The sequence below is a fragment of the Rhinoraja longicauda genome, chromosome 33 (assembly GCF_053455715.1).
Source record: "Rhinoraja longicauda isolate Sanriku21f chromosome 33, sRhiLon1.1, whole genome shotgun sequence".
NCBI classification, from domain to species: Eukaryota; Metazoa; Chordata; class Chondrichthyes; order Rajiformes; family Arhynchobatidae; genus Rhinoraja; species Rhinoraja longicauda.
The window spans coordinates 13,598,387-13,611,217 of NC_135985.1; the positions used below are offsets into that span (position 1 = coordinate 13,598,387).

A 12,831-nucleotide genomic window follows, 5' to 3' on the forward strand; every position below is an offset into this window, starting at 1 on the left:
GGCCAGTGGTGCAGCCCTGAACCCCACATCTCGGTTCACTGCTGGCCCCGGCTTGCTCAACACCTGCCCTCACAGGCCGCCTCTACTGATGGCTGGGCAAGAAAGTAATGTGATAACCGGGTGAGAAAGTAATAATACTTGGTTTAGAGAAGACATAGCAAATCAGTATTAAGAAAATGAAATGTAGCTTAACACTTGCATCATACTGTTCCCTTTGCGCCCTCTGGGAAGAGATGTCAGAAATGCTTCTGTGAATTAAATACATTCAAAGTGGAATCATTGTTACTCTTTCAGAAATGTAAGTAAGCAAACGCAGCAGGCTGTTTTAATGCGGTACGGTTTTGATAAACTACTGGGAGGCTGTTTGTTTATTTTCGTCTTGTTCACTGCTGTAAGCAGAGTACATGCTGTTTAAGTACATCCATCAGTATAAAGTAATGATTTGAGACATCAGCAATGATTATATCCGGAAGTGGGTTGTGAACTGACAGTCTGATTCTCACCTGACTCTAGTACTGATGAATTTTAATGAATAGTTAATGAACAGTTTTTCACTAAGGTGCATTGTTTTGCAGGAGAAAAAGAAGGTATTGCTATTAGTTGTCAGGAATTACGAAATTTACTTCAGAATGCTAAAGAACTCGAAGTTCGACTGAAAGGCCAAATTAAAACATTGGAATCCAGAATTCAAGATGTCAGTGCAAGCGAAGAAGAGGCAAGCACAACTAATATTAGATTTCCTGATACCTGAACACTTAATCAGTACAACTAATTTAAATAGCTTAAAATTAAGTGGTTTTACTGCAGATGTACAGGTAAACTATTTTAAAATTTATATTTGGAAATTTTATCATTCTTGCTGAAAATGGTAAAATTGGATCATTACATTTGATAGATGGAAGAACATTGACAGATCAGAATTGGATTAATGCTAAATTCAGGAAGAAAAAAATCTAATTCGGTATTCTGATCTGCGGCATGCACTACTTTCAAAATAATTTATTAAATTTGCATTACTGGCTGGCATTTGCAGTACTGATCACTTTTGCCAGACAAATAAACATCATATTGCGTATGGAAAGGCATCTATTTTATTAATTGGCCAACTTATTTCCATCTGCTTTAAATTTACTCCTGGGAGTGAATGATTTCTGTGATTCTGATAAAAGCTGTACTCAACATGCTCCTAATTGAGATTCAAAGTAACTCCAAATAATAATCCTCAATTTTAATTATGCTTTTATCGGTTACCTGTGCAGGCACTGAAGAATCAGAAAATTGCTGAGGCAGCCATGGAAAGCATGCAGCAGCAACTATCAGAACTCAGTCGCTCAGAATCTCTTGCTCGTGCCAGAAAGCAACATGAGAATATTATCAACACACTTAAAGATAAACATGAGGAAACTCTATTGGCAATGCAGCAGACCCTTGATGCAACCAGTATATCTTTGGAAGAGCAGGTTAGAAATGGTGTATTTTGCTACACTTGTATAGGTCAGCTGCTCATAAAATATAATGTTTAAAAAATCTAATGTTCTACATTAATGTGCACAACAGAAACTGATTTTAAAAACCACAGTTGAAAGAGATGCTTACTTGTGAATGTCCTGATAGCAGACTATGCAATTGTATGCAATCTTTGGAAATCCAGTATTTCTTTAATTTGAGAAATTTAAATATTTTAAGTGGTTTGTATATATTCAATTGTACACGATTCAAAATGATGAATAATCAGTTTTTTCTCTGCTTCTCATACAAGAAAGAAAATGCTAAACGACTGGAAGAACAAGTTAAGCTGTTGCAACGAGAGCAGGAAGAAGCCAAAGTGGAGAAAGCAGAAATAATTAATGGTCTGACAAAAAGTTTAGAGGCAAGCCAGCAGCAATGCAGGGATTTACTGCAAACAGGTTGGAGAAAATTCTAATTCACTGTTCTGATCAACTGTATGCATTGTTTTGTGAATAATTTATTTAAATTTGCAATTGGGCAGTGCAGAACAGAAGAAGGCACTTGATCTGAAACGTCACTTATCCATGTTCTCCAAAAATGCTGCCTGACCTGCTGAGTTACACCAGCACTTTGTGTCCTTCACCAGAATGTTTAGTTGTATGAAAAGCTGTAGTTATGTGGAAATATTGGATAGGTTGGGTTTATTCTCACTGGAATGTATGAGGCTGAGGGGTGACCTTATACAGGTTCAGAGCAGGGGAGTCTAGAACGATAGGGGACAGGTTAAGGTGAAAGGGAAGAAATTTAAAGGCAGCATGAAGGGCATGTGCCAGAGGAGATGGTGGAGACAGATACTATTTAAAAGGCATTTGGATAAGTACTTGGGAAAGGAGCAGAGGAATATGGAATTAATGCAGTCAAATGGGATTTGTGCTAATAGACATCATGGTCAGCATGCACGAGGTGAGCCACTTGAGCCTCTTTCTGTGTTTTATGTTTCCACGATTCTAGGGTATTTGTAGTACTGATCTCTTATTCTGCACTAACAAAAATTATATCACACATGAAAAGTCATCCATGTCACTTGTTCGCAAACTGATTTGCATTTATTTGAATTAACCTCTAGGTATGTGTGTGATTTCTATAATTCAGTATTAATAAAATACTATAGTCAAAGTGCCTTGGATTCCGGTTCCTTTGAATCTGAATTTTGATTATTCTCAATTTTGATTATGCATGGCTTTTGAAATCCATCTAGCAACCTGAGCAACTGCAGTTTCAATGTAATGAATTTGCTCTCCTTTACTGCCAAACATTTTTGTTCTAAAAATCTACTGTGATTTCCAGTCAGCTTTTCCTACAAAAGCAAATATCATTGGTTTGTTATCATAATTCCATGCTTTCTGCAGACATAGTATGTAGCTGTTTGGGATATTGAATTTTTGCAGAGCTTGGATATATTCAGCAGTTGCTGAATCATGCAAATCTTACCCAGGAGTTATTTCGAGCCGATGCAAATCAAAATACGATGTAAATTGTCCATTAACTTTTAACAGTTTTCAAATAAGTGACAAAGCAATTTTTGTTTTCGTACTAAATTTATAGATCATGAACGTTATTAATGTTTCAGGTTCAATGCAAGAAATTACTCAACTACGGATCCAACTTCAGCAGCTTCAGTCTACCAGAAATATCAGTGACAACATGAATAAAGCTTTGCAGGTCATCACATGATCATTACATATTATAGTGAATTGTCTAAATCTCCGGTTTTTATTTAATGCATCTGTGCGAAGGTGCAAATTTGTTTTACTGTAGATTTGGAAGTATCTATACAGTTGCGAAAGAAAATGACGGTGTGGAAGAAAGGGAAAGATTGAAGAGGGGATAAAACAAACAGATAAATGTAATTAAAGGACTGCTTTAAGGTCATTTATACGTTGTTTCTTTAGCCCTGAGGAATGACGGAACATTTGAACTCCAGTTTAGCATGGAATTATGGTGGAGATACGCTATAATTGTTTGGACTGTTTGTGGTGAAACCTGAAATCCTAGCGTGAAATTTGTGAATGTTTTGTGTACACTAACGTTGTTTTGCTGAAACATCTCAATGTAGTTAGTATTTGCTTTGCTTCAAATCAACATACATCTACATTGGTCTTATCACAAATCCTGTGTAAGTCAAAGTTATGAAGGATTACTTGTTTATTTTTAGGAAGAGCTGGCTGACTTGAAAGAACAGATTGGTCTTTATGAATCTGCTGCTAAGGTCAACGCAATCCTTAAAGAAGTACCAGAAGCGTTAGAAATTCCGTTATCAGATTCGTACATGGGCCTCTGCATTAAGAATGAGAACTTGAAAATGCCCAAGTTGCTACGGTATAAATTGAAATAGTTTACTTAGTATTTGCAGAATGTTAGTGGCAGCCTTTAATTGTGCACCTTTTTGTTCTTCTTCCTGCCTGAGAATTTTGCAAAATAATCATTATTTTTATCTTTTGAAAAATTATCTTTCTGCTCTGCACTGTGGGGATGTAAATGATGTTTTATGATATGTAACTTGACGTTTGATGATGGGATGTTAATTGCATTTTGTTAATTCAAGATTTAAATTGGTTTACTCAATCATCAACATTTGAACTTTTAGCTTGTGATTTAAAGTTCACATTTAATTCTGTGCAGTGAACAAAGCTTGTGTGTAATATCTTGGATTTGGTGGTCGATGCAGATTGAATAAAATCACTAAAGTAAATAAATGAGGGGAAAAATGTGGCAAAAATTTTGGAAAGGAGCTGGGAAATTGGATTAACAAATACTCATTGGAAAGGTGACACTGCTAAATAGTGTGTGTTTAACTTTTCAGTAACTGATACTTGATAATGATCGTATATTATTTTTCTTTCCCACTTTCTACTGGTTCAAGTGCAAAGCAACAGGGAGATTTGGATAAGGATGGGGCAATACGTGAATTGAAGGGTGAACTGGAAAGATCACTAAGCAACATCAGAACAAAACGCCACCAAGTGGCTCAACTTCAGAATGAAATTAAACAAAATCAAAGACAAATAGCGGAACTAAAGGAATTGTTACAAAATGCTGAACAGTTGGCTAGAAATCATGAGGTCAGTTAAAATGTTACATCCATCTTGAAAATGGAATGCAGAAAATAAATGTCTGTATTTGTTTTAATTGCATGTTTGTGAATCAGGGCTCTGAGGGTATTCATCTCTGGGGAGAAAAGCAGGAGAAAAACAAAACTAAATAAATGCAATGCAAGGAGTCATTTGTCCATGTGTGCAACTCCAGTAAACACAGCCATGTCTTTTAGCTCACAAAAGTAAGCTAGGTTTCCATCAAGATACCTTATACTGAACTTATCAAGTTATCTTTAATGTAAAAAAAACAAGCAATCTGTAGGAAGCACCTCAAATAAGTTTAATCAAGTTGAAATGACACCAAACTATTTAAGACGTACACAGAGAAGTAGAAGGCAAAGTGATTTAAACTTTGGAGATATTAACTTTAGAGCCAAAGTAACTGAGGTTCTGCCTCCAATTGGGAGTGTACGGAGGACAAACCTTTTATCTCCATTTATCCTCTTCGCATTCAGTGAGCTGGCTATTGGAAGTTTCTTTTTAAATGTGATTTAGTGAAATATTAATGTCTTTTATCACTAAGTTTTCTTTTCAATCATAATACTAAGGTCACTAAAGCTGCTATTGTAGAACAATTCAAAGCAATGTAACTGAATTTGAGTGTATCTATTTTAGGTAAGAGCCATTTCTTTAGAAAAACAGTTGGAAACCAACGGATATGCTTCTGACAAGACCCTTCAAGACGTAGTTGAGCAGTTACGGTGTGAGACTCGTTCTCTGCACAAAGAAATAGAGGTAAAACCTGATTTATTTTTATTTTTTGTTCAAAATGTAAATCTACGAAGAATGTGGGTGCACAAGAATGTGGGTGCAGAATACACATCAATTTAGTGGCTATCTTTAAAGCGAAGCCTCCTTGTTTCTTCAGGATAAACAACAAGAGATTGAAAAACTAATTCATAGCGAGAAACAGTTCAAAGAAGCAAACCAAGAATTGTGCAATGAAATGCGTCAGATGATTCAAGACTTTGACCAGGATAAGCAAGAGGCAATTGACAGGTACAGCATGAAGCATTTAATGCACAAAATGGACAGGGGCATGCAAGAAAACTAGCATTCTAGCTCACCTGTTGCTTTCTAATCTGGGCCCAAGGCTGCATTAGACCTTTACAACCACACAGCTCCAACTGATGCAACTGTTTTACAAAGTACAGAGGTCTGCAAGTGGCAGGGAAGTCTTAATTAATTAATATTAAGGCCTTGTTGACTGATTGCCTTGAAAGACAGGGTCATTTGGAATTGTTTTTTAATTAAATTAATATATTTTTTATAATTGTGATTTTTATTGTTTTTAAAGCAAGCAGCTGCTAATTAAGTATAAATATACTATAAAATAAAGAAAACAAAAGACTTTCAAATGCTACGTGAACAATGACTGGTGTGAACCTGAAGGGCCAGTCATAATTAATCTGGCTCAGCTCAACATGTTATGGAATCGTGAAGATTTCAAATGCTGACGTAAGCAGAAAATCAATGATGAGTGCAGGAGCAATACGCATGTACCATAACCTTCGTTATAATGGACCATGGGGAAAGATGGCGTTGGTTAATGCCGATTGTCTGCTATAACCGAATAATAGGGATAAATGTTAACCAGTTTAACCCAAGGCTGAGTGGGTAGAATTGCGGCACTAGGGGGGGTTAAAACAGGGTGAATTCACACACGGTGCACCAAGGATGGGCCTGGTACTCGTGCTGTTTTCGTGCTCCTCGCTCTCTCCGTTCCTGCAACAGAAAGCACACCAGGTAATTGGGTAACCTGGCGGAAGTGGGGGACGGTGCATCGGGAGCCACCAGCTATTACCAGACGACCGAGGCATGTGCTGCCCTGGCTTCGTCCAACACCCAGGATCTCGCTTTGCGGCTGCCGCTGCAAATACATGTCCCGTGCTGTGCTATTCAAGAGTGTTTTGCTGCTGGCTCTCTCCCTGCCACCGCCTTTCCACTGCCCAACACTGTGCTGCACATCACCTGCCAATCGCCAACATGAACAGACTCATCGGTCTGCTATAACGAAACCTGTTATAAAGAGGTCCATAATAATGAGGGTAGACTGTACCTGACTTCCATTATATTGCTATCAAACTGCTGGTTAGATGTCTGTATGTTCCATCCTGTTGTCTATCAGTCTATTGCATTAAAGGTTTTGGCTAGATACAAACAACTTAATATTTTTTAATATGACAAATGCCTTTAGATGTGAGCGAATTCATCAGCAACATCATGAGGATTCCAAATGTCGCCTTGAGCAGGAACTGATGGAACAGCATAAACTGGAGAAAGCTCAAATTACTCAGTTTTATGAACAGCAGATCGCACAAGCAAAGTGAGTTTCGAAATCATCTCCATATGTCATTCTAACTAATTGAATTAAGAATAGAAATCGTTAATCATACATATGAGAGGCCAAGGTAACACTGTTTTAAGAATCCGATATTGGTTTATTGTTGCATGTACCAAGATACAGTGGAAAGAATTGTTTAATTTTCAAGAATGGAGACTTGTCACCATTGGTGTTCTTCAGGGATGGATGATAGTTCAATTGTTTGTAATATATATATTAGGGTTCGGATACATATTCCCTGAAACTAGTAACATGGGTTAGACAATGTGGTGAAGAAGCATTGGCGCACTTGCCTTCATTGGACACGGCATTGAGTACAAGAGTTGGGATATCATGTTATGTCTGCAAGACATTGAGACTGCATCTGAAATATTGTGTGCCGATCTAGTCGCCAAACTGTAGTCTCGACCCAAAACGTCACCGATTCCTTCTCTTCAGAGATGCTGCCTGACCCGCTGAGTTACTCCAGCATTTTGTGTCTACCTTTAATAGGAAGGAAGTGAGGATGTGAAGGTGGAGAGGGTGTGGAAAGGTTCATGAGGATGTTGCTGGAATATTTCTTGAAGTGTGAGGAGAAACTGTTACACTGGGACTGTTTTTCCCCGGAGCAAAGGAGGCTGGCCTTTGATTTATAAAATCAAAGGTGACCTTGATTTATAAAATTTTATAAAAAGATCTTTTGATTTATATAATCAATTTATAAAAGGAGAGGCATGGTTATAGTGGTTGTTCAGTCTTTTTCCTATTGTAGGCCAGTCTAAAACTAGAAGGCATAAGTTTAAGTTGAGAAGCAAAAGATTAAAGAGGAAGTTGAACAATATTCTTGCAGTTTGGTGGATATATGGAATGAACTGCAAGAAGTAGTAGATGCAGGTAAAATTGCAATGCTTGAAATACGTTTGCACATCTTTCTGGAAAGACAAGGTGTAGAGGGATGATCCTATGAAATAAAGCACACGGTGATCAAATGTACGTTTTATCCTTGTTTTTCAAGCTATGAAATTTAATATGCACATATTTATTCCATTTAGTGTTATTGAGATCATATGCCCTATGAAAATGTCATTATTTATAAATCAGAAATCAATTCAATATCCTGGCGATAAAGTACAAAAGTGAATATGAGCACCTGTATTCAAAACAAGTCTGTGAATATGTGTACACAGTGATCTAAAATTTGAACTCGTGTAATTTGTTGAAATTTTGCTGATAACAAAAGGGTGGAATTGTATTCTTTTCTTCATCACATGTTCCTACTGAACTAATTTTCCCTTTTACTCCTGAATTATTTGAATGTATTAGTGCTCAGCTGGAGCAGCTGAATCAAGAGATGTCTGGAGTACAAGAGTGTTACATTACTATCTGTAAAGAAAAAGACTTATTGGAGAACCGATTAATGGAGGAAATGGCCCTCAAATTAACAACAGAACAGGAAGTTAGTGAAACACAACTCTTTTGTTTGCTTTATTGGTTCTTTTATATGTCCCTCTTTGGGTGTAAAATCAAAAGGTATATGTTTATTGACATTTTGACATAATATATAATAGACATTACATTCGCCATTCCACTTTATTTTCTTTGCACTGCATAAATCTTCTACTGATTTGGAAGACTGGTTGAATATTAAATGGAAACTTATCCAGGCTTACTAAATCCAGCTGTTGAAGAATATTTCAGTAGAGCTTCGAATTGGTTTTAATGATTTCTAACAGTTTTGTTTGACGAAAGACCCTAATGTGATTCTTATGCAGGTTAGAAGTGGTGTTTATGTTTAATGATGTGGCTATCTTTAATCTTCACTTGCCATTAACAATAGTTGCGTGAATATATTGCTCACTTTGGCTGCCTTCCACTTGAGGTGTAGGGAAAATCTCTCCAAAAAACATGTGATAGTAATGGATTTTCAAGAGTGTCAAATTACTGTAATTTTACAATTTTGCAATACAATCCTATTACCTCTTAAAATCTGAGTTCAAATTCAACCAACTTTTGGTTCAAAGTATGATCCTGAGTTAAAACCTTTTGTAAGAGATTTCTGAACTCCTTTTGTGTAAGAAAATAACTGCAGATGCTGGTACAAATCGAAGGTATCACAAAATGCTGGAGTAACTCAGCAGGTCAGGCAGCATCTAGGAGAGAGGGAATGGGTGACGTTTCGGGTCGAGACCCTTCTTCACACCCTCTGAAGAAGGGTCTCAACCCAAAACGTCACCTATTCCCTCTCCACTCCTTTTAACGGTTTATTAATGGTTTATTATCCACTGATGAATGAACCTACTTTGAAAAATAAAAATATCCCACTGGAAATATGGTGTGAGATTCTCAAAAAAAATGAACATGCAATTTTCCAGATTTTTGAAATACAATCTCAATTAACTAAAAGTTAGCATAATCTCACTATTAAAATATCTTTCTATGCAATAGTAAAAATAATGTACTAATAGAATAATGCAGAATTCCCATGGCCCAGTGCTCTTAACACCCAGTTCACCAAGCTGTAAAAATGTGGGGAAAATGAGTAACTTTTTGTCAGAGGCTTTGTTTTCCAATCTTGACTCTACTACTACTTGGAGAATAGGTATTTGCACTGGTCTTAAATATAAATGCCTTGTTGGTGCAATACCTGAATTGTGAATTTCATTGTTTCAGTTGAAAAAGACATTCTTAGTACAATTACAAGAGAATTTGACTGAACTTCATGGAAAGCACAAGGTTGCAATGGAAGCTGCAAAGCAACAGTGGATGGCAGAAAAAGGAATCAACATCAAGTTGCAAGTTGAGAGCCAGTTACAGCTAGCAAGAACACGGTGGCAAGAAGAACAACAAAAAGTAATACCTTTGGCAATTAATGAATGTTCAAAAATTCTTTGACCCATGCAGAGAGTATACATTTACTCCTAGCCTTCTAACATGAATCTTTTGTATGCTCAAGATTTCTCTGATATTTCTTAAGGAATTATTTAAAATTTTCAAATTTATTTTATTGATTTATGTTTTGATAATTGTTTTAGTTTTGTCTTTTTACTGATCTACATCCTCTCCACAAGTAGAAAATACTTAATAGTAGATTTTATTTTAACAATAAAATCTGTATATTGTTATTTTAATAGTGATAGTTCTGAATTGGAAGGATTATGTAAATGTTCCAGCTTCCATTAGGTGTATAGCTAGAAAAGCCTGGAACCAAAGAAAATATAGGGACATTGCTACCTCAGGACACCCAAAGTGCTTTGCAGCCAGTTTAGTAGTCCAAAGTATAGTTGTTGTAAAGTTGGGTAATGTTGTCACGCATTATATACATGTGTAATATACTCAGCATAGGGTAATATACACAACATCGACACAATATGGGTAATGTAACTGCATTACATGTCTAGGATTATGTTTCTTTCTTTGTTTTTCTTTTGTTTGAATAATAAATGCTAGGTAGAGAATTGTGGGTAATACAACGCCTTTCTCATCAATGGTGTTGTATCTGATAGAGTAGTATTCTGTGGTGCTTATTGTTTTTAATGCACAGCAAACCATGAGCCCAAGTAATGAGAACTTCTAAGATTTCAGGATAAAAACCCATCTTTTATGATTGTGTAAGACAAAGTGGTGTTGACTGATGGAGTTATGCACGTGATGAGCCAAATAGTTCATTTCCATGCTATATGACTGAGAATGCAACTCTCCTTGTTGGATTAATAACTTCTGTTCAGTTGCATGTAGTACTGAAATGAACAACTCTAGCATTGGGGAATTGACATGGTATTTGCTGCTTTGAGATGCACATGCTTGTGTAACATTTATTCTAGATCCATGGAGTTTATGTGATTGCTAAACATCTATCGAAGCTACAAGTCTTAAATAGATTATATGTTTTTCGTATAACGAGCAAACATAATGCAACAATCATTATACTCACAATTGAGATGTTTTAATTTCAGGTATTGTTCTGTTGTCACAAATGTCTTTTTGATTTTAGATTAAGGAACAAGCAATACAAGAAGTTGAAACAGAATGGCAGCTTCGTCTCCACAAAGCTGTAGAGCAAAAGACTTATTCAATGAGAGAGACAAGAAGTCAAAATAAGGAATCTTTTGACAGGGAGAAGGAGGTTTATACATGTCAAGAATTGGAAGCTCAAATTGCAAGTCTAAAAATGACAATCGAGCAGCAAGCTAAGGAGGAAAAAATTGTGGCGGTTGGTAAAGCATTACAGCAACTTGAACTAGAACTGCAGAAGAAGCATGAAGATAATGTGGCCAGACAGGTAAGATATGAAACATTGTACCAGCAAAGAATATGATAGAAACATAGAAAATAGGTGCAGGAGTAGGCCATTCGGCCCTTCGAGCCTGCACCGCCATTCAATATGATCATGGCTGATCATCCAACTCGGTATCCCGTACCTGCCTTCTCTCCATACCCCCTGATCCCTTTAGCCACAAGGGCCATGATAAACTATGGTCTTCAAAGAGATGGCTACTTAAATAGTACAAATTGCAGCAGTCTTGCCTGAGATATGTGAATCATCATAGACACTGGTGAGGTGTGGGAAGACTGGAGGGTGGCTAATGTAGTGCCTCTATTTAAGAAGGGCACCAAAGAAAAACCTGGGAACTATAGATCAGTAGGATCAACATCTGTGGTAGGCAAATTATTGGAGAGGATTCTGAATGCAAGAGATAAATGTATTAGGGATAGTCAGCATGGGTTTGTGTGGAAGATCATATCTCATTTGATTTTTGAAGAAGAAACCAAGAAAGTTGATAAGGGCAGGGCCATAGACGTACTTGGCCTTTTATGGACTTTACATAGAAAATAGGTGCAGGAGGAGGCCATTTGGCCCTTCGAGCCAGCACCAGGCTTTAGCAAGGTCTTTGTTAAGGTTTGCATGATGGGCTGCTCTTGAAGGTTCGTTCACGTGGCTTAATAGTAGGAAACCGAGGGTGGTGATAGAAGGTTATTTATCAGACAGGAGGCCTGTAGCTCGTGGTGTGCCGGCCCATTGCTGTTTGTCTTCTATATCAGTACGTTTGGTCGTGCCATAGCTTCTCGCAATGTCTTTGGATACTTTTATCAGGCCCCAGGACTTTATCTATCTTTCTGTTTTAAGATCTCCAGCACCTTCTTTTCTGTAACCTAGACCCTTTTTTAAGACATTGTTATCCCTCTTAACTGTACTCCTGCATCCTACACCTGACATATGTTTCTTACTTTTCCTTGATAAGAACTATCTTTTGACATCTCGTGTTCCCTACTGCCAACCTTGCCCTTCTCTCTTAACAGGAACATACTGGCCCTGAATTCACACCATCTCGCATTTAAAAGCCTTCTACTTATGAGATGTTCCTTTACCTGGAAACCGTCTCCCCCAATCAACTTTTGAAAGTTCCTGTGTAATATCATCAAAATTTCCCTTGCCCCAATTTAGGACTTCAACAATGAACGCTGGTCCCAAACTGCTCCCTCAGTAACACTTGAGTCGCCTGTCCTGCCTTATTTCCGAAGAGGAAGTTAAGTTTTTCTTCGTCTCCAGTGCTATTTTCATATTAATTGTTTAAATCTTCACAAACACAACCAATTTCACCCCTTTCAACCCCTGGGCACTTTGGCAGTTAATATTTAGAAAGTTATAATCTCCCACTATTACAACCCTATTATTCTTGCAGCTATCTGTAATCTCCTTACATGTTTCCTCCTGCAATTTTTGCTGACTATTGGGGGACTAAAGTCTAATCCCATCAAAGTGATGGTGCCCTTATTTCTCAGTCCCATTCACAGCTTTACTGGGCAATCACCTAAGAATATCCTCTCTTGCAATTTTTCTATGAATGATAATATATTATGAATGATTTTGTTGAATAGAAAATTAAAGTTTTTACTACTACTTTA

The 12,831-nt window shown here is 37.1% G+C and overlaps 1 protein-coding gene across 3 annotated transcripts in view; it reads left to right on the forward strand.

Annotated features, from left to right (window-relative positions):
* Positions 1 to 12,831, forward strand: part of cep152 (centrosomal protein 152) — a 38,553-nt gene that overhangs the window by 10,724 nt on the left and 14,998 nt on the right. For 2 of the 3 annotated variants that reach the window (XM_078427337.1, XM_078427338.1), the window contains exons 8-19: positions 576 to 715; positions 1,260 to 1,460; positions 1,760 to 1,907; positions 3,080 to 3,171; positions 3,665 to 3,828; positions 4,373 to 4,571; positions 5,220 to 5,339; positions 5,473 to 5,603; positions 6,802 to 6,930; positions 8,251 to 8,383; positions 9,598 to 9,777; positions 10,919 to 11,206. In XM_078427337.1, the coding sequence (XP_078283463.1) occupies positions 576 to 715; positions 1,260 to 1,460; positions 1,760 to 1,907; positions 3,080 to 3,171; positions 3,665 to 3,828; positions 4,373 to 4,571; positions 5,220 to 5,339; positions 5,473 to 5,603; positions 6,802 to 6,930; positions 8,251 to 8,383; positions 9,598 to 9,777; positions 10,919 to 11,206 (1,925 nt within the window). The remainder of the gene's footprint in view (positions 1 to 575; positions 716 to 1,259; positions 1,461 to 1,759; positions 1,908 to 3,079; positions 3,172 to 3,664; positions 3,829 to 4,372; positions 4,572 to 5,219; positions 5,340 to 5,472; positions 5,604 to 6,801; positions 6,931 to 8,250; positions 8,384 to 9,597; positions 9,778 to 10,918; positions 11,207 to 12,831) is intronic. The other variant, XM_078427340.1, reaches the window with a different exon arrangement.